Source organism: Nelumbo lutea, chromosome 2 (assembly GCF_056320005.1).
Source record: "Nelumbo lutea isolate HS-2025 chromosome 2, American lotus-T2T, whole genome shotgun sequence".
NCBI lineage: Eukaryota > Viridiplantae > Streptophyta > Magnoliopsida > Proteales > Nelumbonaceae > Nelumbo > Nelumbo lutea.
The window spans coordinates 62,555,852-62,578,930 of record NC_142685.1 but is presented as its reverse complement, the minus strand read 5'-3'; the positions used below and the strand labels follow the sequence as shown (position 1 = coordinate 62,578,930).

Here is a 23,079-nt window from a genome sequence, read left to right as displayed (position 1 = left end):
TGCAATCAAGGTTCAAAATATCGGTATTGCATATGGAATGGTAAGCTTGGAAATTGATACGTACCACAATACACTTTGAATACATATAGATACTAAATCTAATGTTGAAATAACCATGAACATAGTATAAATTCATAAGAAATGCATTTATATGAAGAAATGCATTACAGTCTATACTGGGACATGAGATAATGCATTAATCAACTTTACTAATAATGCATCAATAAGGAGTTCAGGAAACATGGTATACAAATTTTTACAAATTGCTACATAAAACCATTAATATATTATTATTACTGTGTTGAAGACACTTATTTTATGTATCTATTATATTTTTAATTTCAAAAGCAGTTATTTTCTAATTTATTATTTTTATTTTTGTATCATCAGTATCATCCTTGCCTTATCCCAATTGTATGGGGTCAGCTACGTGAATCTTGCTTCTCCACTTCTTTCTATTTAAAACCATATCAATTGTTAAATTATTGATTCATAAATCATTTCTTACTACTACCCATGTCCTTTTAGGTCTGCCTTCAGATCTTTTAGCTACTTCCACTTATAATAAATCACTTCTACTTGGAGTTGTTGATGGTTTTCTATGCACTGATCATACCATCTTAGCTTGTTCTCTCATTTTATCACTTTGGAGTTACTCTTAAGTTTTTAATATGGCTTCATTCCTAATCCTATCCTTTCTAGCTTTTCCACTCATCCATCTTGCCATGCATATTTCTGTTACATTCATTTTTTGAACATGTTTTCTTGAATGCCCAATATTTTATTCCATACAATATAATTGGCATTATAACTGTTTTAAAGAATTTTCCTCTTTAAGTGGTATTATCCAGACCTATCCCACAAAGGCTTAGATGCATTCCTCTATTTTTTTTTCCAACCTACTCTTTTTTTTTGTAATAATTTCCAACCTACTCTAATTCTTAGTTGTACTTTTGTATATTAACAAAAAATGCCAAATTAATTTTTTATTCTTAAGCATTTTGTAGGTAATATTCTTACTTTTGTAAGTAATAATATATTTTTATTTTAAATTAATATATTTTAATAATTTATAAGAATACAATCTTAGTTTTGGAAAAACTTAGAAGGATTAATCCAAGAAATTTCAAATGGAGAAAATTTAAATGGGTATACAAGGAAAAGAAGCATAGGATATGATATGGTACATGAAAAATTTAGATTTGGGGAAATGAATGAACTAAGAGGCATAATATTAGATTTTGCAATAGATTATGATATAGCAATTTTAAATACCTTTTACCAAAAGAATGATGAGCGCTTAATAACATTTAAAAGTAAATTAAACATAAGTCAAATAAATGCTTTTCCTTACTAAGAGAACAGAACGAATAATGTGTAAAGATTGCAAAGTTATTCAAAAAAAAAAAGTTTAACGACAACACAGATTAGCGGTAGTAGGTGTGTGCATTAGGAAATAGAAGACAAATATAGAAAACAAGTGTCCAAGAATTTAAGTGTAAAAACCTAATAGGAGAAAAAATAGCTCAATTTAAAAACAAGTTTATAATAAAAGAGAATTTAAATTTAGATAAAAAGATTAACGATATCTAGCTTAAAATGGCAAATAACAGAAAGAAAGTAACGAAAGAGATCTTAGTAGAATTGAAAAGATGTATGAGGGGGTAACAACCAATACTAGAAAACTAGTGTGAGATTTTAGATTTTACCAATGTTTAGAAAACCGGATCAAGCATGGACCCAGAAAGGGGAGAGGTTCATGGTTTAGAGGTTCAACCAAGGTAAAACTGGAGGTTAAACCGTGATGATGTAATATATATATGCACAATTATATGATATATACTTAATTATATAATTATATTCTTCTATAGCGTATAGGGGTAAATCTCCTTTTGCACATTGGGAACATTTTGATCTCAAAAAGTTGCTTAAAGATCAACCCAACCGAACATTTGAGTGCAAAGTTATTGCCTTTAGAAGTTTGCACTTATGCATTAAACAATTTAAAAAAAAAATTGCACTTATGCATTAAAAAAAAAAAACAATCGATGTTCAAAAATTGGGACTGGTTTGTCAGTTTTTCAATTTCTTGTTTGGGTCACTGGATTTTGGTCAATTTTTTAGACATTATGGTTTTGGGAGTATGACCAAACTAGCCAGGGGCCCAGGTCACGATTTAATTGGTCAGTTGGGTCCAATTTTCTAAACATTGAATTTTACAATTATGATGTCTTCACCAAGGTTTAACACTATGCCCTTATCTATTTTAAGTAATCATAGATGAATTGACTAAACACTTTCAAGAAGAAATTTCATGGTGCATATTTGTTGGTGACATTGTTTTAATTGATGAAACTAATGAAAGATTAAATATAAAATTAAGATTACAAAAAATTTCCTAGAAAGAAGGGGTTTTAAAATAAGTAAAACTAAAACAAAGTGTATGACATATAAATTTAGTAATAATAGAAGTGTCATTCAAAATACAGTTGAATTGAAAACCAAGAGATAACTCAATGTGACGATTTTCAGTACCTTGTTCAATAATTCATAACAAGGGAGAAATTGAAGAGGATGCCACTTAAGAGTATTAAAATAGGTTAGATAAAATGGAGGGAGTGCATTTAGACTTTTGCCTAATAGGAAAATACCATTTAAATTAAAAGAAAATTTCTATAAAACAACTATAAGTCCAGCTATGTTGTATGGAATAGAGTGCTAGGCAATCAAGAAATAATGTTTAGAAAGTGGTTATGGCAGAAATGTAAATGATGAGATGGATGAATGGAAAAACTAAAAAGTATAGGATCAAAAATAAAATCATCCAAAGGAATTTAGGAATAGTTCCAATAAGTGATAAAATGAGAGAAAACTTATATAGTTTGATCATGTGCATAAATGACCAGCACCAACACCAATTAGAGATGATTTGTTACTAATGAAAGGGGCTAAAAAAGCTTGGGGTAGACCAAAAAAGACATGGATAGTAGTAAGAATTGAAATAAACACTAATAATTTATTAATTTAACAGTGGATATGGTTTTAAATATAACAAAGTGGCGAAATAGGATTCATGTAATGGACCCCATATAGTTGGGATTAGGCATGGATGATGATGACAATCTTAATTTAAAAATACATCATATCTATTAAAAATTCTTAGATACATATATGATATGCAAATTCAAATTTGAAAAACGAGAACAAATAATGATGGGAAATAAAATGTCATTAAGTGCACAATTAATGATTAAGTGGGATTCGAGGAGTTCAATGGCATACTTAATAAACAATTAAATTAAATTTCAAAAATTTGGTTTGTATACGTTGATATAGAGCAACATAATCAATGCATGCCACTGATCGGAAGATACATATGGGTTTTCGAGGAATGGTGTTAAATCAAATTACTTCACTAGTGCCACATGTTGGTTGATACAAAACATGTAGTTCGTTATTCATGTCAATTTTCTAAAATGTGGATGTGATTCATAAACAACTTTTCGTTTTAAGGGCTGAATAGAAAATTGATGTCATTGGGGACATACACATCATTCAAGACGATACATTAAGCCAATCTTCAATATCCACAAGTGCATCACAGCAAGCCGTTCCATGCAAAATCTCGTGCTACAAGCCTACAACTTACCTATACAGCCTGTGGGGATTATAAATAGAGCTTCAGATTCAGAATTTCCTCCAAAATTTAACACCAGCAATGGTCAAAGGATGGCAACGGTCGTCAGACTAACCTCAATACTCGAAGACCTAGAGCACCAGCAAAGTAGGCTTTCACTTGTGTTTTTCCCCAGATAAAATTGCGTCCTGCAGTCGGACAAGGAAGTTCCTAATTTTGTCCGAGACAACTGACGGGATACCTTTCGAACTTTTCTAGTTTTCTTCAGATATGGTAAACCTTATGTAGATCTGGGGAAGATGGGGAAACAACTTTGATATTGGACATGTTTCCAACTACCAAGTTAGATAATTTTCCGAGCATAAGATTTGGTTTCAACTTCTAAAGAGTCGATCTAGGAGTTGGTTCTCAATCGGAATTATTTGTGGTGCTAACATCATGACAGCTTATAAACTTAACGGTTGGATTAATGATAAGCATAGATAGATTTACAACATTGACCGTAGTACCTGGTAATAATACAAGGGCTACGAAATACATGCCTCAATAATAAACCAACTTTCAACCAAAAATATAATAAGCTATTATACAAAATCAAATTTACACTCAAAATTACTAAAGCTTTTGAGAATATATTGAACTCTGCAAATGAAGATGAGGCACCAATTAGGGGGTACATCACTTCTGTTTTAGAATCACCCGGGCAGCTCTTGAGCTTTGATAATTGAAAATACCAACAGTGACTGCACAATAGACCCACAAAACTGATTATGAACAATTCCAGAGAAGTTGCTTTTGTATGCGAGCAGTGAATATAGTTCTGTAGCTCAATCTCCTCTGAAAAAGAAGCCTGTCACATTGCCTCAGCTTTAGGCATAAGCTGCCCTCCTATCCATGCCTAACCTGGTTATATAATACATTAATTTACAGCAGACTACAAGTGGATTCAGGAAAGGGAATCCCTGAGGTCAACCAAGGGAAGGCAGCTCTTGAATCAATGCAGATTGAGTTTGGGATCAGAGAAGCAGATGCTACTTTTGTCGAACTTCTAGGGTCCACAGACTACATTCTTCAAGAAGTTTGAATGTTTGATTGACAGCTATTTTCAGGAAAACTTGCATTTTGCTGAAGAATTCGGACACATCTTCCTTGCACCTGAATGAACCAGCACAGGCACACTGCTCAGCTAGATGTGCAGCCTTAATTTGGTTGCACTTGAGGCAAACAAGGTCCTGAAGATGATAGAGACGTTCTCTTTGCCGGACAATTTGGAGAAGAGCATTCTCCATTTGTTCACGATCATAGGGCTGCCCACACTGTGGCATGGAACATCGCCACTCCTGGGCTAGCAAAGCTGAATCCCGACACAAATCTAGATCTCTGCAATCATTGCAGTAGCTGCAACAGAATCTAAATTAATAACTAGTTTCAAAACAACGAAATTTTCTCAGAGCTCATCATATTGATTCAACCGATGATAAGGATACATAGGAGTGAGACATTTTTTTATCAACTCAAATATTTTATTAATAGAGAAGTTATGATACAAACTATTTAACCAGTAAAGTCATTGCTCCTATAAAAGCAGTATAGGAGAGAAACATATTCTCCCAAAAACATGACAAATTTCAATGAAGTACAAAGAAATACCCATGAAGTGCCCAAAGAAATTGATTTCATGACAAAAATATCAACTAAGAACATGCAACTATATTTGAACTTCTGAATTGGAAAATCACATAGATAACTAGAAGCAATATGTTTGCATCTCATGTTCTTGTGAAGTTTTGGTGGGGATGCAGTTCTTACTGCTACTTGAATCCCCCTCCAAACTTCTTTCTCCTAGTGTTCTACTCCTCTCAAAGTATTAGAGTGTACTTGCTATGTCCATATTCCTACTTATTATGGACATAGAGTGTACTTGCTATGTCCATATCCCCTTTTCAAAGTGTTGTGCCTAAGGACTAGGCAAGGCACATACCTTAAAATGTGCCTTGCAAATGTCCCTCACCTGAGCACCTAAGCACGCCTTTTAAATCAATGTTTAATACCTCTTTATGGGGCTAGCACTAATCATTTTGGGTTTGCCTGTGAAGCTGGACCAAGGATTATTAAAATGGGAAGCAAACGGGTTGAGAGAAGGCAGGATTCCATTTGGATTTGGTGTGATGGAGGGGATCTCCAATGAAGGTCAGAGTTTATTTGGTGTGTTTAGGGGTGCAACATGGGCAGGTCCAACCCAAGCCCGACCCGACCCAACCCGGGCATGCTCGAAAAAATGCATACATATGTGTGTTGTATTTATGGAAAAATATCTTGTTTTACTAATTATGTATTTGTACATTTGTAAATGGAATTTGTACATATTTTTTATCAATTATACTCTTAAAATGGACCACAAAGCCCAATAAAAGATTACTACATAAAGATATATACATAAATTCTTTCAAACCCAACCAGCCCACCCAAGATTGACTAACCCAGTCCAAGCCCAAGCCCAACCCGAGTTGCGTTGGATAAAGCTCAAGCTGGGTTGATAAACTTGGGCTTAACCTCATGTTGGGCCAGGGGCCCGAACCTGAGGTTTGCACCTTTAGGTTGGGCTTGGGCTGACCTTCAACCCAACCCAACCCAACCCACCCAAGTTGCACCCCTAGGTGTACTAGTTTGGTCAAGTTCAGGGTCCTTTTAGGGTGCTGCAGGTGAACCTCTTCATTTAAAATTTGGTGCTTGGAAGTTGAATGTCAAGCTATTTTGTTTTCTATTCAGTTTGCAAGGTCGCAGAATTGGAAAGTGCTGACTGTTGAATGCGTTCTTAGATTTTTCTTCTTTTGATTCTCACCCTCAAAGGATCCAAAGCTTCAATTCCTTGGACCTTGTGGGATGCATTGGATGAGATCAAATCTGTTGCTTCTTGTTTTGATTTTATTTCATTTTATCATGTAAGTAGAAATTCTAATAGAATAGCTCACTGTATTGCTCAGAAAGCCAAGTCATTTAGGGATATTTTAGTATGAACTATGGAGGAACTTTCCTCCAAACTTTGTTGATCTCTCTGATGTACCGAACAATTCTAGGGGGGGGGGGGGCATTACTTGGTGTAATGATAAAAAATTCGGGCTGGCAAGCATGAAAATGTAGGTCCAAGTCAGAGGGCAGCCACTTTGTGTGAAAAAATGCCAAAAGTTAGGACTGTAACCAGTATACTTCCAAGACCCCACATAGGTGGATCAACATTGGGTAATGACCATTCTTTACCTTTTCCGCAGCATACAGTGTAATAGGTCAAAAGGAAGAGGCCACCGGACCGTTTTTGTGTAAGAGGTGATACTCGTTTCAGGTTCTCAACTTCTCCAATCTCAACTCTTAATTTGGTCTATATTCACGTCAGTTCAACTTTAAATGCATTCTTAGTTAAGGTAACATTTTCCTTCACATTGTTTAAAGATATAAATGTCATGCACCCCAAAGAATAAGCCTAATGCCTATTACTATAGGAAGATAACCTTTTCTCATCATGGCTGGACAATACAAAAATATCATCTGGGAATTTTCCTTTATTTTCTTACCTGCAAATAACATTTGGCAAGGTGAACGATACACAGGGATCATGAAACTCAGCTTCTGGAGCAAACTCCCTAACACGTACATATTTTAACAAATTCTTCCTCATGACCTGTAGAATAAAGAACATGGAAGCAGACTTTATCAACCCTTCTAAAGACAATTTTAAGGAATCATCACAGAAACAGAGTGAACATGTTCAAGTATCATTACATATTTAGCTTGTCAAGGGAAGGCTGTGGCTCCCAAGATCATAACTACAATTAAATATATATTGAAAGCCAAATATGGGGATGGGAAAATGTAAGGTTAAGCCTGAATGTGACTTGCAGGTAGATCAATGGACCGGTTTTGGACTGGACCCTGTCCAAACCAAAATCAATTTGGATGGATTGGACAGACCAACAATTCATAGGGAATTGGATCAGCCCAGACTTAATGGTCCAAAGTATTTATTGGATTGGACCTGATCCATCCATAATGAATTTATATTGAATTGGGTTGGATTGAGCCAAAATCTGGTCCGTTGATAGAAGAAGATAAGAATATAGGTGTCAATGGACCAAGTTTGGGTTAGAATTAATCTAAACAAAAACAAATTTGAACAGATTGGGCGGTCCAAACATTGAATTGGACCAGTCCAAAATATTCATTAGATTGGATTGCGCCCATTTTTAATGGACTCACATTGGACTTGATCAGATTGGACCAAATCCAATCCAATTGACACTCCTACTTGTAGGCCCATGTACTATCCCGTGAAATTTAATAATTACCGAATATTTAAACATGAAATATAATTCTTTTGAAGGAAATACAATATTTGTTGGAAAGGGATAAAAATCTAGGGTTGCAAAGGGACCAGATCAAATTCAGATAGGGGTATATGCTAATCTGATCTAAAAAGAATCTATAGATCTGAATTCAATTTGATATTTGAAGTACATATAAAATACAAATTCAAATTCAATTTAACATTTCCAGATATCCAATTCAATTAAAGTATCAATATATTGGCTTGCTGTTTTCTCTTTGAGCGGTATGGCCATTCTATTTAATGAAATTTATGGTTGCATATAAAAAAAATATTAGTATATATTTACAAAATTAAATATAAAATAAAATATGTACTATAAATAGAAAAATAGATATACCTAAATCCGAAGTCCGTCTTAATTCTAAAGAATTTTAATACAAAAAAACAATAATTTTTTCATGTCATCATCATCCAAGCCTTATCCCAACCATATGGGGTCAGCAACATGAATCCTGTTTCAGCATTCCTCTAATGCCATATCCATTGTTAAATTATGGGCACAAAAAAACAGTATTTCTTTATATGCATATATAATAATTGAATCAGATTGGATCAAGCAATATTCAATTTAAGTCAATTAGTAAATGGATCATATTTTAAATTTCAATCTGTACTAATTATGGCTAACAGACACAAGGGTGGGCTTTGGCACAATAGTTAGGTTGCCCATTGCGACCTAGGTAACCAGGGTTCAAATCTTGGAAACACCCTCTCTGTTATCTGGTAAGGTTGTATACATTTGTCCCTCCCCAGACCCCATATCGGAAAGAGCCTTGTGCACAGGGTTGTCCTTTTTTGTCCAAACAGACAGCCAAATCTGACTTAAACTAACCAGGTTCGAATTCAAATCAGGTTAAATCCAATTGATTTTCAGCCTATTAAAGCATGCATCCAGAATATTGTCAGCCTATTAAAGCTGTCCAAACAGACAGCCAATTGTCGCTACAATTGGGAAGTTTCAGACTGTCACTTAGTCTAAAGGAACCTTGTGGACTCTCGGGATCGATCTGCATTGGAGATTGATTTGGAACTACTCGTAGGAGCAGCTGCACTTTCTCCAATTCGCCTGGGTTCCAAGTTTGAGGTATTTATCTCCAATGAAGGGGGACTGATTGTAGACCAGTTGTTTTATAGGTGTGCTAATGAGGCTTTTAGTGATTTATTGAGTCAATGGAGAAATCTGGACTTGATTCTAGGCACAGTATGGATCCCGAGGTTGGTCCAATGGGGTCTGTACATAGTTGTCAAGGTGTCGCCTAGGCACCTGCCTAGGCGTCACCTAGACGACTAGGCGCCCTTGGCTGGGCGCCTCTCCCAAACGCCTTGACTTTTAGCAACTAGGCGTCCTTCTAGGCGACTAGGCGCCCGCCTAGGCAACTAAGTGCCCACCTAGGCAGCAAAAATGACAAGGCGGATGCCTTCTATAATATCATTTATATTGCTGTATCTTATTAATGTATGTGTTAATACATTTTATTATATGCTATATATATCAATTATACTTTGTTTTAATGTTTTACTATTGAAATTTAAAAGATCAAAGGGTTTTCAGAAGAGAAAAAGAAAGAAAGAAAGAAAAGAAAGAGGAAAGAAATAATAGAATAATATATTTTTTTTCTGTTCTCTCTCTCTAATTAAATAAAACAGAAACTCCATCCTTGTTTTTTTTCTATTTTACTTTCCACCTTGAATATTTATCATATAAAGTTGATAACCATCTTTAGCTGCTAATTAATATGAATTTTCTCTATTAAATACTTATTATAGTAGTATTATTTTTGAAAATAATGAAATTAATATATGTAAAAGATTTTTATCTTTTAGATGTGATGATTTGCCACATTTTTAGAGGAAATTTAATGTTCTTAATAAAGAGAATTGTTATTTTTTCAATTAACATACATGCTGAATGGTGTATAAAACTAGGAAACCAGCCAAAAGTCAGATTTTTATATTACAAAATTTTTATCGCCTAGGTGGGCGCCTAGGCGACTAGTTGCCCCAGTGTCGCCCAGAATCACCTAGACACCTTGAAAACTATGGTAGATAGTTTCTACAATCATGTGACTGCAATAAACTTAGATAGGACAAACTGCTTGAAATGGGCTCAGTCCATATGCATCTGTGTAGTAGAAAGAAAATAGGTATCTTAAAGGTAGTACTAAGAAACCAGAGACTAATACTTCCTACGAGAAGTGGATGTAGGAAAATTACATGGTGATTGGGATGGCTTGTAAATTCAATGCAAACTCACACTAGTAAGCATTATTTGTGGAATGGACTCAGCCAAGGAAGTATGGGATTGTGTGGTTGAGACATGTTCTTAGAAGAAGAATGTTGATAGGGCATACAAATTGAAAAATGAAGTCAATAAATTGAAACATGGGGAGAAGCCTCTGGCATTGACGGGGCCAAAAAAAAAAGAAAGAAAAAAATGTGAATGTATGCTGTTTTGCATGTTTTTGTAGTAGGATCCCAAATTGTTGTTTTTGGTCAAGGGCCGTTGGGTGTATATCTGTTGGGTTTTGGTCTCTTGGGTATTTTTGTAACAAAAGTTATCTTTTGGGGGGTTGGTTTGAAGTTAGTTTTGTTCTTAAGTTATTTGTGGAAGAAAAACATTCTAGGGGTTTATGTGTAAAGATTTTAGCTAACTTGTCAAGTAAGCTAGTGAGTCTTATAAAGGAGAAGGGGGCCGTTTCTATGGGGGTCTTTTTGGTTCTTTCTCTCTTGTTTGAGCTGTAGTTCAGCCCCAACTAGGGTTTTAAGGAGTTGACCCATTTTGGCACCTTCCAATCCCTCTATCGCTGTGTGTCCAAGCGGGAGGCCATCTTGCTGCCATCGTTACTATAGCGGAACTGTTCCAAGAGGAGTTTTGTTGTTTTCAAGTTGGTGTTTCTTGTGCTTATTGTTGTATACTTGAGGTGCTGCATGTAATTTGTTTTTTGTCCACATCAAGTGGTACCAAAGCAAGTTCTTTCTTTGGGTTTGCTTCAAAGTTCATCTCCTTGTTGTGTTTTGCTGTATTATTATGGCTGCAAGGGGTGGACTTGGTAGGGGTGGTAAAAGAACACAACATGTCACTGTAGAGGTTTTCTAAAAGGCTATAAGAGGGCTGCAAGAGCAGATTGAACACCTTGCTCAACTTGTACCTCAAAATGCTACTAGGGATGGTGACATAGAAAGTGATTTGGGGCTAGGAAGAAGAAGACAAGCTCCTAGAGTTGATGAACAGCCTGTTGACGTTATTAGTGAAGATATTGAGCAACCTGAGGGTGATCAGCATGTAAGGAATAATAACCAGTGGTGAGAAGACCGAATAGTGCAAGCTTTACAGTCCAATCAAGGGCATAGTGTTCAACTTCATATTAATGAGTTTGATGGTGAGTTGGAACCTGAAGAGTTTCTAGATTGGTTGGACAGCATTGAAAACTATTTTGATTGGAAAGAAATGAATGGAGAAAGAAAAGTGAAACTTGTAACAGCAAAGATGCGTGGGACGGGCTTGGATTGGTGGAAAAATTACCAAAGGGACAGAGAAAGAAAGGGGAGAAGAAAAGTTCGCTCTTGGGAAAGAATGAAAGAAAGCTGAAATCACAATTCTTACCACCAGATTATGAGCTAACTCTTAACCAAAGGGTACCGAATTTGAGGCAATAGGAAAAGAGTGTAAAAGAGTACACAAAAGAGTTTAATAGATTAACTCTTCGGAGTAATATGACAGAAACTGAACAGTAAAAAGTTAGTAGACATATCAATGGTTTGAGGTTGCCAATACAAGATCAAGTCAACCTACATTGCCCATATAAGGTAAAGGATGCATATCAACTAGCTCCAAAGGTTGAAGGTCAACTGAGTCGGAGTTCGGGGTGAAAACTAAGTGCTGTCCAAGGTACATCTTCATCAATAGGTTTAAGCGTTGGGGTTGGTAAGGGTCGTGTGATTAACCAAACACGATTTACAATCCAAGGGACCTCAAACGCAACAAAGAGTAGTCAAGGGCAGCCTATTATTAGATGTTTCAGGTATATAGAATTGGGACATCGTTCAAATGAATGTCCTAAGAGAAGGATTGAAGGGCAAACACATCTCGTTGATTTAGTCATTGATGAACAACAAGATGATATAGGTCATGTTGAGGATGGATGCACCTCAAGAACCACTAGTGTTATGGCACTCCATGGTTGCACCTCAAGAACCACTACCAGGGGACTGGTTGAGAAAAAATATCTTTAGAACACATTCTACAACTGGTGAGAAGTTGTGTAACCTGATTATTGATAGTGAGAGTAGTGAGAATCTTGTTTCTCAAGAAATGGTGGATAAGTTGCAGCTCAAGACTGTTCAACACCCGACCATATCGCATTTTGTGGTTCAACAAAGGAAATGAGGTAAGAGTTTCTTCTAAATGCTTAGTTAATTTTTCTATTAATAATACATTTGAAGAACCGGTATGGTGTGATGTTGTACCAATGGATGCATGCCATATTCTTTTGGGACACTTATGGCAATATGATCGTAAAACCATTCATTATGGGGACAATACATACAGCTTGTGAAAGACAATAAGAAGATGACTCTTAAACCAATGCAATTTGATTCATTTCCAGAGAAGGAAACTAAGCCAACCACTACTCTCTTCACCTTAAATAAATTGACTCAAGAATGTGGCAATTTGGATGATGTTTATGTGCTACTTGCAAAAGAAGCTAACAAAGAAACACCTATTCCAGAGATGGTGAAGAAGCTACTTCATGAGTATGCTGATGTAATACCTGAGGAATTACCCAATGGCCTTCCTCATCTAAGAGATGTACAACATCATATAGATTTAGTGCCAGGAGCAGCATTACCTAACTTACCCCACTATATAATGAGCCCTAAGAAACATGAGGAGCTCCAAAGACAAGTAACAAAGTTGTTGAAGAAGGGGCTGATCCATGAGAGCTTAGTCCATGTGTTGTACCAGCTTTGCTCATACCAAAGAAAGATGGTAGTTCGCAAATGTGTGTTGACAGTCGTGCTATTAACAAGATTACAGTTAATACTCTTACTACCTTTATGAGGTTCATGAGCCAAGTTCTAACACCGTTTATGGGGAAGTTTGTGGTAGTTTATTTTGATGACGTACTCATCCACAACAAAGATCATGATAGACACTTAGAACACTTGAGAGCAGCCCTACAAGTCTTGAGACAAAATCAGCTATATATAAATTTGAAGAAGTGTAAATTTATGACAGACCGGTTGGTGTTTTGGTGGTATGTTGTTTCAGCCAAGGAGATTGAAGGGGATCAAGAAAAAGGTTCAAGCTATTCAGGAGTGGACTGTTTAACTGAAATTCATAGTTTCCATGGGCTAGCAACATTTTATCACTGATTTATAAAGAATTTCAGCACTATTGTGGCACCCCTTACTGAATGCTTGAAAGTTGGTGAGTTTACTTGGACTTCCGCAGCTGAAAAAAGCTTCCAAGAACTAAGATGAGGATGACCAAGGCTCCAGTACTAGCTTTACCTGATTTTAACAAGCTCTTTGAAGTTGAATGTGGTGCCTCACATGTTGGGATTGGAGCTGTCCTTACCCAAGAAGGCCATCCAATTGCTTACTTTAGTGAAAAACTCAATGACACTAGAAGGAGGTATGCCACTTATGATGTTTAATTTCATGCCATTTGTACAGGGTAGCCGATGCACTTAGTAGAACTGTAGGAGAGTTCACTTGGTGACCACAATGTCCACTAATGTTGTGGGATTCAGCTCCATCAAAGACCATAGTTTTCAAGGCACCTAGGCGAGGCTAGGCGACAGGGGGCACCTTGTCGCCTAGGCGACACCTAGGAGATAGATTTTTTTTAAGTAAAACCATATATCCTAGGGTAGTTCCCTAGGTTCCATAACCATCTTTCCTTGACAATCATTCATAATTTTCATAAGAGAAGTACCATTTTTTTAAATTATATCTATATATATATACAAAACCAAAGAAATAAAAAAATAGGGGGAGAATCGTTATAAGTACCGATACAACTCCACCAACATAGGTGGATCGATACTTTGAACCATGGGTGTTAACAATGTTTGTGTTGATTAAACCCTAACAAAATAAGAAAATAATAAAAAGAAATTAGTATATAAAGACATAAAATGAATATTCTAGTTTAATAATGTCTATTTTATAATTATAATGTCAAAATATATATATATATAAGTATTTTATAACCTAGTGCATAAAACTGCTTGGCAACTAGGCAAGGCGAGCCTCCAAGGGCGCCTTGTTGCCTCCCTGCCTAGGCGTCACCTTGACAACTATGTCATAGACCAATGCCAAGATGACCCTTATTTTGGCCCTATTTGCATAAGCTATGTAACAGGTGACAAGGATATTTGAGCCAAGTTTGTGTGGAATGACGGTTACTTATTCATGGGCAATGGGTTGTGTATTCCATCAAGATATTTGAGGGTGTTACTCATTGCTGATTTGCATTGCAAGGGACATTTTGGCCGCAAGAAGACACTTGAAATGGTCTCCAAAAGATACTTTTGGCCGAGACTATAAAAGGTTGTGTTCTACTATGTTGATAGGTGTCACACGTGCCAAACATCTAAGGGGAAGCATCAAAATACAGGTTTGTATCCTCTTTTACCCATACCAGAAGAACCATGGACTGATATTACTATGGATTTTGTGTGGGGGTTGCCAAAAACAGCTAGGGGTAATGACTATTATTGTTGTGGTTGGTTGTTTCTCTAAAATGGCCCACTTTATTGGTTGCCAAAAGGCTTCTGATGCTTCTCATGTAGCTAACTTGTTTTTCAAAGAGGTTGTTCAGTTGCATGGATTGCCAAGATCTATCACATCAGATCATAACACAAGATTCATTAGCCACTTTTGGAGAACTTTATGGAAGCATATGGGTACTACCCTACAATATAGTAGTACATTTCACCCACAAACAAATGGACAAACTGAAGTGGTTAACTGAAGCTTGGGAAACTTGTTGAGGAGTTTACATGGAGATTACTTAAAGCAATGGGATCTTATCCTACCACAAGCTGAGTTTGCCTTCAATGATTGAATTAGTAGATCTACAAGGAAGACTCCTTTTTGAGGTTGAGTGTGGTCGGTCACCTAAAGGTGTTGTTGATCTAGCTCCTATAACAGGGTTGCAACGAGTGAGTGATAATGCCGAAGCTTTAGCGGAATCCATTCAAGAGAATGTACGACAAAAGATGAAAGAAAGCAACCAAAGGTATAGAGAAACTAAGGATAAGAATCATCGGATGAAAGAGTTTCATGAGGGCGATCTAGTCATGGTTTATTTGCGGCCTGAGAGGTTTCCTGCTAGGACTTACCATAAGTTGAAGTAGAAAAAGATCGGTCCATGTCAAGTGCTGAGATGGTTTGGTGACAATGCATATGAAATTGAGCTACCAATTGATTTGTCCATTTCACCCATTTTTAATGTAGCAAACCTCTTTGGTTACCATGGAGATCTAGAACCAACAACAAAGGATGAGCAAGGACAAGCACAAAGGGCCAGGGTTCTAATGAGTTTGAACAAGTAGAGGGTGTAGAAGATGTCCAAGTCACCAACACTCGACATGGGGCCTATTTTAGGTTCTTGGTCAAGTGGAAAGGGAAACCAACAATTGAGACTCTTGGATTAGTGAAGAGGAGTTTATGAAGATAGATGGAGACATGTGCAAGGCTGCTAAAATTGCAACTCGTACAAGGTCGAGCTCTTTTTAATCCGGCGGGAATGATGAGGCCAAAAAAAAGAAGGAAAAAAAAGAAGAAAAAAGAGAAAACATGTGAATCTATTCTATTTTGCATGTTTTATAAGGATCCCAAATTGTTGTTTTTGGGTAGATTTGTTGAAAATTTGGGTTCAGGGGTATTTTCGTCATTTTATAATTCAGATTCTAGCCAGGGGTATTTGGGTGTACATCTGTTGGGTTTTGGTCTCTTGGGTCTTCTTGTAACAAAAGTTACCTTTTGGGGGAGTTGGTTTGATTGAAGTCAATTTTGTTCTTAAGGAATTGTTTGTGAAAGAAAAACATTCTAGGGGTTTATCCATAAAGATTTTAGCTAGCTTGTCCAGTAAGCCAATGAGTCTTATAAAGGAGATGGGGATTGTTTCTACGGTGGTCTTTTTGGTTCTTTCTCTCTTGTTTAAGCTGTAACTCAGCCCCAGCTAAGGTTTTCAAGTATTGGGATATTCGGTTTTGAGGAGCCAACCCATTTTGGCACGTTCTAGCTTGCTACCATTGTTACTGTAGCGAAACTGTTCCAGGAGGAGTTTTACTTCAGGTTCAGGTCTGAAATCCCTAAAAATCCAACTTGTTTTATTGTTTTCAACTTGGTGTTTCTTGTGCTTATTGTTGTATACTTGAGGTGCTGCATGTAATTTGTTTTCTGTCCACATCAAGCATTATACTACTCCACACTAAAGTCTTTATGGCAGGAGATTGATTTACTTGAAACTGTTGTGTAGGAAAGCACCAAGTATGTAGAAACATATAGGAAGTTGGTGGAAACAAACAGGGTGTTTGAATTTTAAACAGGACTCAACCCTGAATACAACATTACAAGCAAAACATACCCTCCAACAATAGCATTACATTGTCCCAAGCATATCCCTTGGTGAGTAGTGAAGATAGGAGGCAAGTGCATCTCGAAAGTGTTTCTATGGATCAATTTGCTCATCTACGATTTTTGCAAGAAACCCAAGCATACTAGGGATTCTTGCTAGAAATTACATCCCCATCTGATGCCCAAGGAGTAAAAAACTATTGATACAATATGCCTCGAATCATATTCATATTGGTGCACCCAGACAAACTTGGATACACTGATACATAGGTTTATTAAAACATTTAAAACATTCCAAGACTCTACTCCAACCCCCTAATGATTATAAAATAAGAAAAAGTACAAAAAAAATTAAAAAGAGAGTATCGATCATATCAATATGCACCAATACCCAGTTTTGGGTATCAAGAATATTTATATTCTAATCCTTGCTGATGTTGGTTATGTTGAAATAACAAGAAAGGGTCCAATGAGGATAGCTCTACTCCTTAGTCAATTGGAAAAGGAAGTTGCATCCAACTCTACAAGCAATTCAACTTCTACCACCTTTGCCCACTGAGATACGGTCCAACACTTCAACAAAGGGTGTTGAAGGCCATGAAGGTAACCAAGCTATTAGGTCTAAACTCTCTAGAGTGATCCCTCTATCAAAAAATTCAATAAAAACTTCCAATAAATTGCCTTTTAGAATATCCCTACTATTTCAATGATTATTTTGTTACATCCTATGTACAAGTAGTTTCATTTCAGGATGGTACCGGACATGTAGATTGAGGTATAAGGGCAGGTTTTTTTCTTATTGTTGGTTCTGAGGTGTTTGACAAAATTTGTCCAAGTGGTGGGATGGTTTCTTAGGGCTTTTTGTTTTGCATCTACTTTTGGAATGTCCTTTTTTTATGGTGCTGCACTGAACAAAATGGAATCGCAAAACAGGATTCATCTAGCCAACCCCATGTAGTTGGGACAAGGTGTAGATCATGATGATAATCTGCTTTTAGGGTATTGATACAAGTATCTAGGTTTCTTATGTATGACTAAGTGGGTATGCTCATAAAAAACTGAGAAACCAAAAAACCGAACCAAACCGAAAAATGCAATTAACCAAACCGTTTGGTTCGGTTTTGGTTTGATATTTTTTGGAAAACTGAAGGACCGGTTCAACTTTCAATTAACCTAGAAAAAAGTGGCAGTTAATTGAATCGACCAGTATATATTTTTATTTATATTAAATGTATTTTTAATATATATATATATATATATTATATATAAATATTTGTATATATTTATAACTATTTATTTATAATATATAATTTATTATAAATATATTATATTTAAAGTATTTATAATGTATTAATATATTATTAATTATTTATAATATAAAAATATTATAAATATATTTGTATATTTATTTATAATATATAGTATAAATATTAAAAAACTAAAAACCAAAGAACCAAAATGATCAAAAACCAGAACCAATGAACCAGTGGTATTGGTTCAATTTTGATTCGGGGAAATTCAAAAAACCAGTGGTACTAGTTCGGTTTCAGAAAAGAGCCCATGGTTCAGTTATAACTAAGGTGTTTAGGCCTTGTTTAGGATTTGATGTTGATGGTTCCTTTTGTTTCCTTTCCTTCTCCTTACATATTTTATACTTCTCTCTTTTATGTAATTCCATTCCAATCAAAAATAAAAAAGAACAATGCCTCAAACATATCATATAAACTAGAAACAAGTATAATGGCAGTGCTTTAACTGAATTTCTTAAAGAAAAAAAAAGAGAATTGATTCCTTGATATTATCATGAAATATAGAGTTAGATGTATTACCAGAATATCATGCTGAACATTATGATCAAGAGCAAGAACAGCACAGACATGCTTAATGAACTCCAATGCAGCATCCCCCTTATGTATATCAGAACCAACCACCTGGGGTACTCCATGAGATGCATCATCATTCTCAGATTTGTTCACCCCCCTGAAGTGGAAAACAGTATCACGAACAATCCTAAGAAGCTTGTCCGTAAAGTAAGAGCTGATCTGTAAAACATGGGGAAATAAATATATTGGAGAGCTTGCAGCATTGAGGAACAATGGCAAAGATGTACAAGTCTTAGTTAACTTCTTAATACCCGCTCTTTAAGAAATCCTGTCACTTGTGATTCTAAGTTCTCAGCTGCTGCAATGGTGATTGATGGAGTGCACAAGTCACCACCCATCGAAGCAGCTCTAATTTCAGCTTGTTTTTGTGCATATTTCCATGGCTTGTACATAAATTCAGAAACAATCAAAACAAAATGATCCTGCCCAGCAGTTCAGAAGATGGTTGAAACAATCAGAACTAGGAGAACTAGATATGGACATCAACTGTTGATATATGTAGTTCACATGAATCAAAGTGTAATCAATGAAACCACAAAACTGCCAAATACCATAACCATGTAACTGCAATTCTCATTTTAGCAATTTGTATCTTGTTTCTATTTGCAAAAAAAAGTAATTAATTAATTAGTAGGAATGATAGCAAACATGTACAATGGTTACCTACCTGAGTCTCCTTTGGTAAATATTCAGCTATATTCCAGCTTGATACAATTTCTACTTGAGATTCTGATTCTATGGCATCATAAGAAGGATGTGAAATATTAACAGAACCTCCAGCAGGGGATCTGGCCTGAATGCCACCGTAGTTATACTGTCATATAAAAGCAAGTTAGATAAATAAAGCATAGATCCTATCAGTATAATTGGAAAGAAGCAGAAAGAATTTCAGAACAAACCTGATCCATAAATAGCAGTGAGTGCCAGAAATGCAGTGGTTCAAATTCAATCCACTCAAAAAGATCTCTGTAAAACAGAATACGAGAATTTTTCACCAAAGGAAAATACAAAGAAGTGAGCTATGTGAGGACATCCTTAGATCTCGCTGACCTGGTTTGTAAAGTTTTCAATATACAGTCACAGTAAGCTCTGGCTGCAGACAAGTCTGTCTTTCCTGTGTCTATAATAATCTTTGAGAAGTCCGCAAAGACAATTGTAGCCCCCAATTTCCGAAACTCAGCCAGCAACAATGCAAATACTTTTTGCATGACCTGTCAAAGCTGAGGATTAGCAAAAGAAAAACAAAAAGAACTAGAATGCTTATTCTAATAGGTTAGGCTTAGAAAATAAATGAAATCAGAGAGAGAGAATGCAGGGCCCAAGCAACATCAAATTTATTAGAAACTGTTGAGATATTGAGCCGGACATCTCTCTAGTTGTCCCTTTCTTTACTTTATTATTGTTGGGCTTTAGTTGTTATGGGCCTAAAGCCCCTTTTATTTCTTTTATTGGTTTATTCTAGCAGCTGCCCTACTAGGGGGCATTCTTGTATTCTTCATCTTAGTTTATGTTAGTTGCAAAGTTTGGAGATATTGAAGAGAGAAGAAAAGAAAAAGGAGAAAGAGAAGGAAGTGTAGAGAAGTGCTTGGTGTGGCATTGTTCACACCAAGAGGCTTTTCATTTCTTATTCATAAGCAAAATTACAAAGGTGCCCTTGAATAGGCACTCAAATACAAAATAACACAAAAAGACAGAAATGCCCACACACTTTTAACACTCCCCCTCAAGCTGAGCATAGATATTTATCATGCTCAGTTTGCTCAAATTGTTATTGAGCTTTGATTTGGGAACACCTTTAGTAAGGCAATCAGCCAACTGGTCTTCGAACCTCACATAAGGTAAACAAATCTCTCAACTGGCATCTCTTTCTCTAATGAAATGTCAATCAACCTCAATATGCTTTGTACGATCATGTTGAACAGGGTTGTGGGCTATGTTTATGGCAGCTTGATTGTCACAATATAATGTCATTGGAGTATCAAATTGTACTCCCATTTCTGTCAACAAGTTCTTCAACCACAACAATTCTGAGACTCCATGTGCCACAACTAACTGCTTCTTACTTCTCCAAGATACAACATTACCGCCCACCAAAGTACAATAGTCAGAAGTAGACCACCTATCATCAATAGAACCTGCCCAGTCAGCATTAGAATAGGCCTCTACCTTCATATGCCCATGATTAGAATACAATATCCCCTTTCCTAGACATACCTTCAAATAGGCAAGTATTCTATTCACTGCTTGCATATGAGATGATTTAGGCTTGTGCATGTATTGGCTGACCACACACACAGCATATGATATACCTGGGGTCTAGTCAGACACAAGTAGAGAAGGCGACCAACAAGTCTCTAATACACACCTTTGTCAGGAAGAACATCTCTATCATCAACTCCTAGCTTATTATTGGGATCAATTGGAGTTTTAGCTGGTTTACAATCCAATTTTCCTACCTCCTGAAGCAAATCAATGACATATTTCCTCTGAGAAATATAAATGCCCCTCTCTGACCTTGCTACCTCAATCCCTAGGAAATATCGAAGATTCCCGAGATCCTTAATTTCAAACTCAGTAGCAAGGAAAGACTTCAGTTCAGCAATCCCAAAGATACTGTCCCCTGTGATAACAATAACATCGACATATACTATCAATATAGTTATTTTTCCATTTGCTCTCCTAATAAACAGGGTATGGTCAACTTGTGATTGTGAGAAACCAATTTTCAAGACAACTTTCCTAAATCTATCAAACCAAGCTCGAGGGGACTGTTTAAGGCCATAAACAAAGTTTTTCAAATGACACACCTTTCCTTCACTCCCAGGGGTGTTCACTCCTGGAGAAAGTTCCATGTAAACTTCTTCCTGAAGGTCTCCATTAAGGAAGGCGTTCTTAACATCCATTTGATACAAGGGCCAAGAGTAGTGGGCAGCAAGAGATATGAAAACTCGAACTGAATTCATCTTGGCTACTGGCACAAATGTTTCCTGGTAATCAATGCCATAAGACTGGGTGTACCCTATTGCCACAAATCGAGCTTTGTACCTTTCAATTGAACCATCAGCTTTATATTTCACTGTGTAAACCCAATTGCATCCAACAAGAATTTTGCCTTCTGGAAGAGAAACAATTTCCCAAGTCGTTTTTTTAGTGCCTCCATTTCTTGGTTCATAGCATCTTTCCAGTGAGGGAACTGCACTGCCTCAGTAACATTGTGAGGGATAAAAACATAAACAGTAGAAGAGATATAGGCACAATAAGAGGGTGACAAAGTATCATAAGAGGCAATTTAAGATAGGATACTTAGCACATGTCTGTCTTGCTTTACGAATTGCAATAGGAAGGTTGAGGTCAGAATCTACAAGAGAAGGCTCAACAATAGATTCAACACAGGCATCAGAAATAGGAAGAGGTTCAGAATCCAAATTACCCGAGTCCGAGAGAGGTCAAATTGTAATGGACATTCAATCTCTGGAGCCATCCTCTTTCTTCGTCTGATGAACCACTGATGCCAAGACCGAGGAATAGGAGGAGGCACGGGAGGAGGACTACTACAACCACAGGAAGGAGGAGAAGAAGGATTGACAGCACCAGTTGCAAGAATTGGCATACAAAAAGGAGTATGATCTTCACTAACATCCTCCCCCTGAAGAGAAGGACAAGAGACAGAGAAGAAGGGAGTAGACTCAAAGAATGTGACATCTCTGGACACATACCTTTTTCCAGAACAAGGGTCATAACAATGATACCCCTTTTGGACTGAAGAATATCCCAAGAAAACACACCCAAAAACCTTGGGAGGAAGATGGAATGTATCCTCATCAGGAAAAAAAAGTTAATGAGGAGACTGGAGGTGTAGAGTCCGCGAGGGAAGTTTGTTAATAAGATATACAATTGTTTGAACAGCATCCCCCCAAAACTGAGTTGGAACATGCATCTGGAATAACAAGCCTCTGGCAACTTCAATCACATGTCTGTTTTTCCTCTCTAATACCCCATTTTGTTGGGGAGTATGAGGGCAAGAACTCTAGTGAATCACACATTTTTCTTCAAGGAAGGTTTGTAAGTGCTTCTCAAAGTACTCCTTGGAATTGTCCGATCTAATAATCTTAATCTTCTTCTCAAACTGTGTCTCCACCATACTAAAGAAGCCTTTCACAATTGAAGGAACTTTATCTCGACTCTTCATCAAGTACAACCAAGTATTATACCTCGAGTAGTCATCAACAAAGAGAATGAAATATTTGTAGCCACCCATACATGGAACGGAATAAGGTCCCCAAACATCAGTATGCATTAAATGAAAAGAAACATTACTTCTTTTGTTACTTGCAAAAAAGGTTGTTCTACATTGCTTTGATAGTTAACAAACTTCACATTGTAGACTAGAACTAGACAAGGACTCAAACAAACTAGGAAACAAAAACTTCAAGGAACCAAAAGACACATGTCCAAGACGATGATGCCACAATTTCAATTGACTTAGTTTCTCATCATGACAAGACACAGACTGACACATCAACCCTAACATTGGAGACTGATCAAGAAGATAAACTCCATCAACTTCATGTCCACTGCCAATCGTC

The 23,079-nt window shown here is 36.5% G+C and overlaps 1 protein-coding gene across 1 annotated transcript in view; it reads right to left on the bottom strand.

Annotated features, from left to right (window-relative positions):
• Window positions 1–4,079: 4,079 nt before the first annotated feature.
• LOC148871126 (DNA polymerase epsilon catalytic subunit A-like) overlaps window positions 4,080–23,079 on the bottom strand; it is an 89,967-nt gene continuing 70,967 nt past the window's right edge. Inside the window, exons 43-49 of the mRNA XM_088967631.1 lie at window positions 19,544–19,704; window positions 19,393–19,459; window positions 19,161–19,307; window positions 18,745–18,915; window positions 18,440–18,652; window positions 7,207–7,313; window positions 4,080–5,035 (exon numbers count right to left, since the gene is read on the bottom strand). Of these exons, the coding sequence (XP_088823757.1) occupies window positions 4,669–5,035; window positions 7,207–7,313; window positions 18,440–18,652; window positions 18,745–18,915; window positions 19,161–19,307; window positions 19,393–19,459; window positions 19,544–19,704 (1,233 nt within the window). The 3' untranslated portion in view covers window positions 4,080–4,668. The remainder of the gene's footprint in view (window positions 5,036–7,206; window positions 7,314–18,439; window positions 18,653–18,744; window positions 18,916–19,160; window positions 19,308–19,392; window positions 19,460–19,543; window positions 19,705–23,079) is intronic.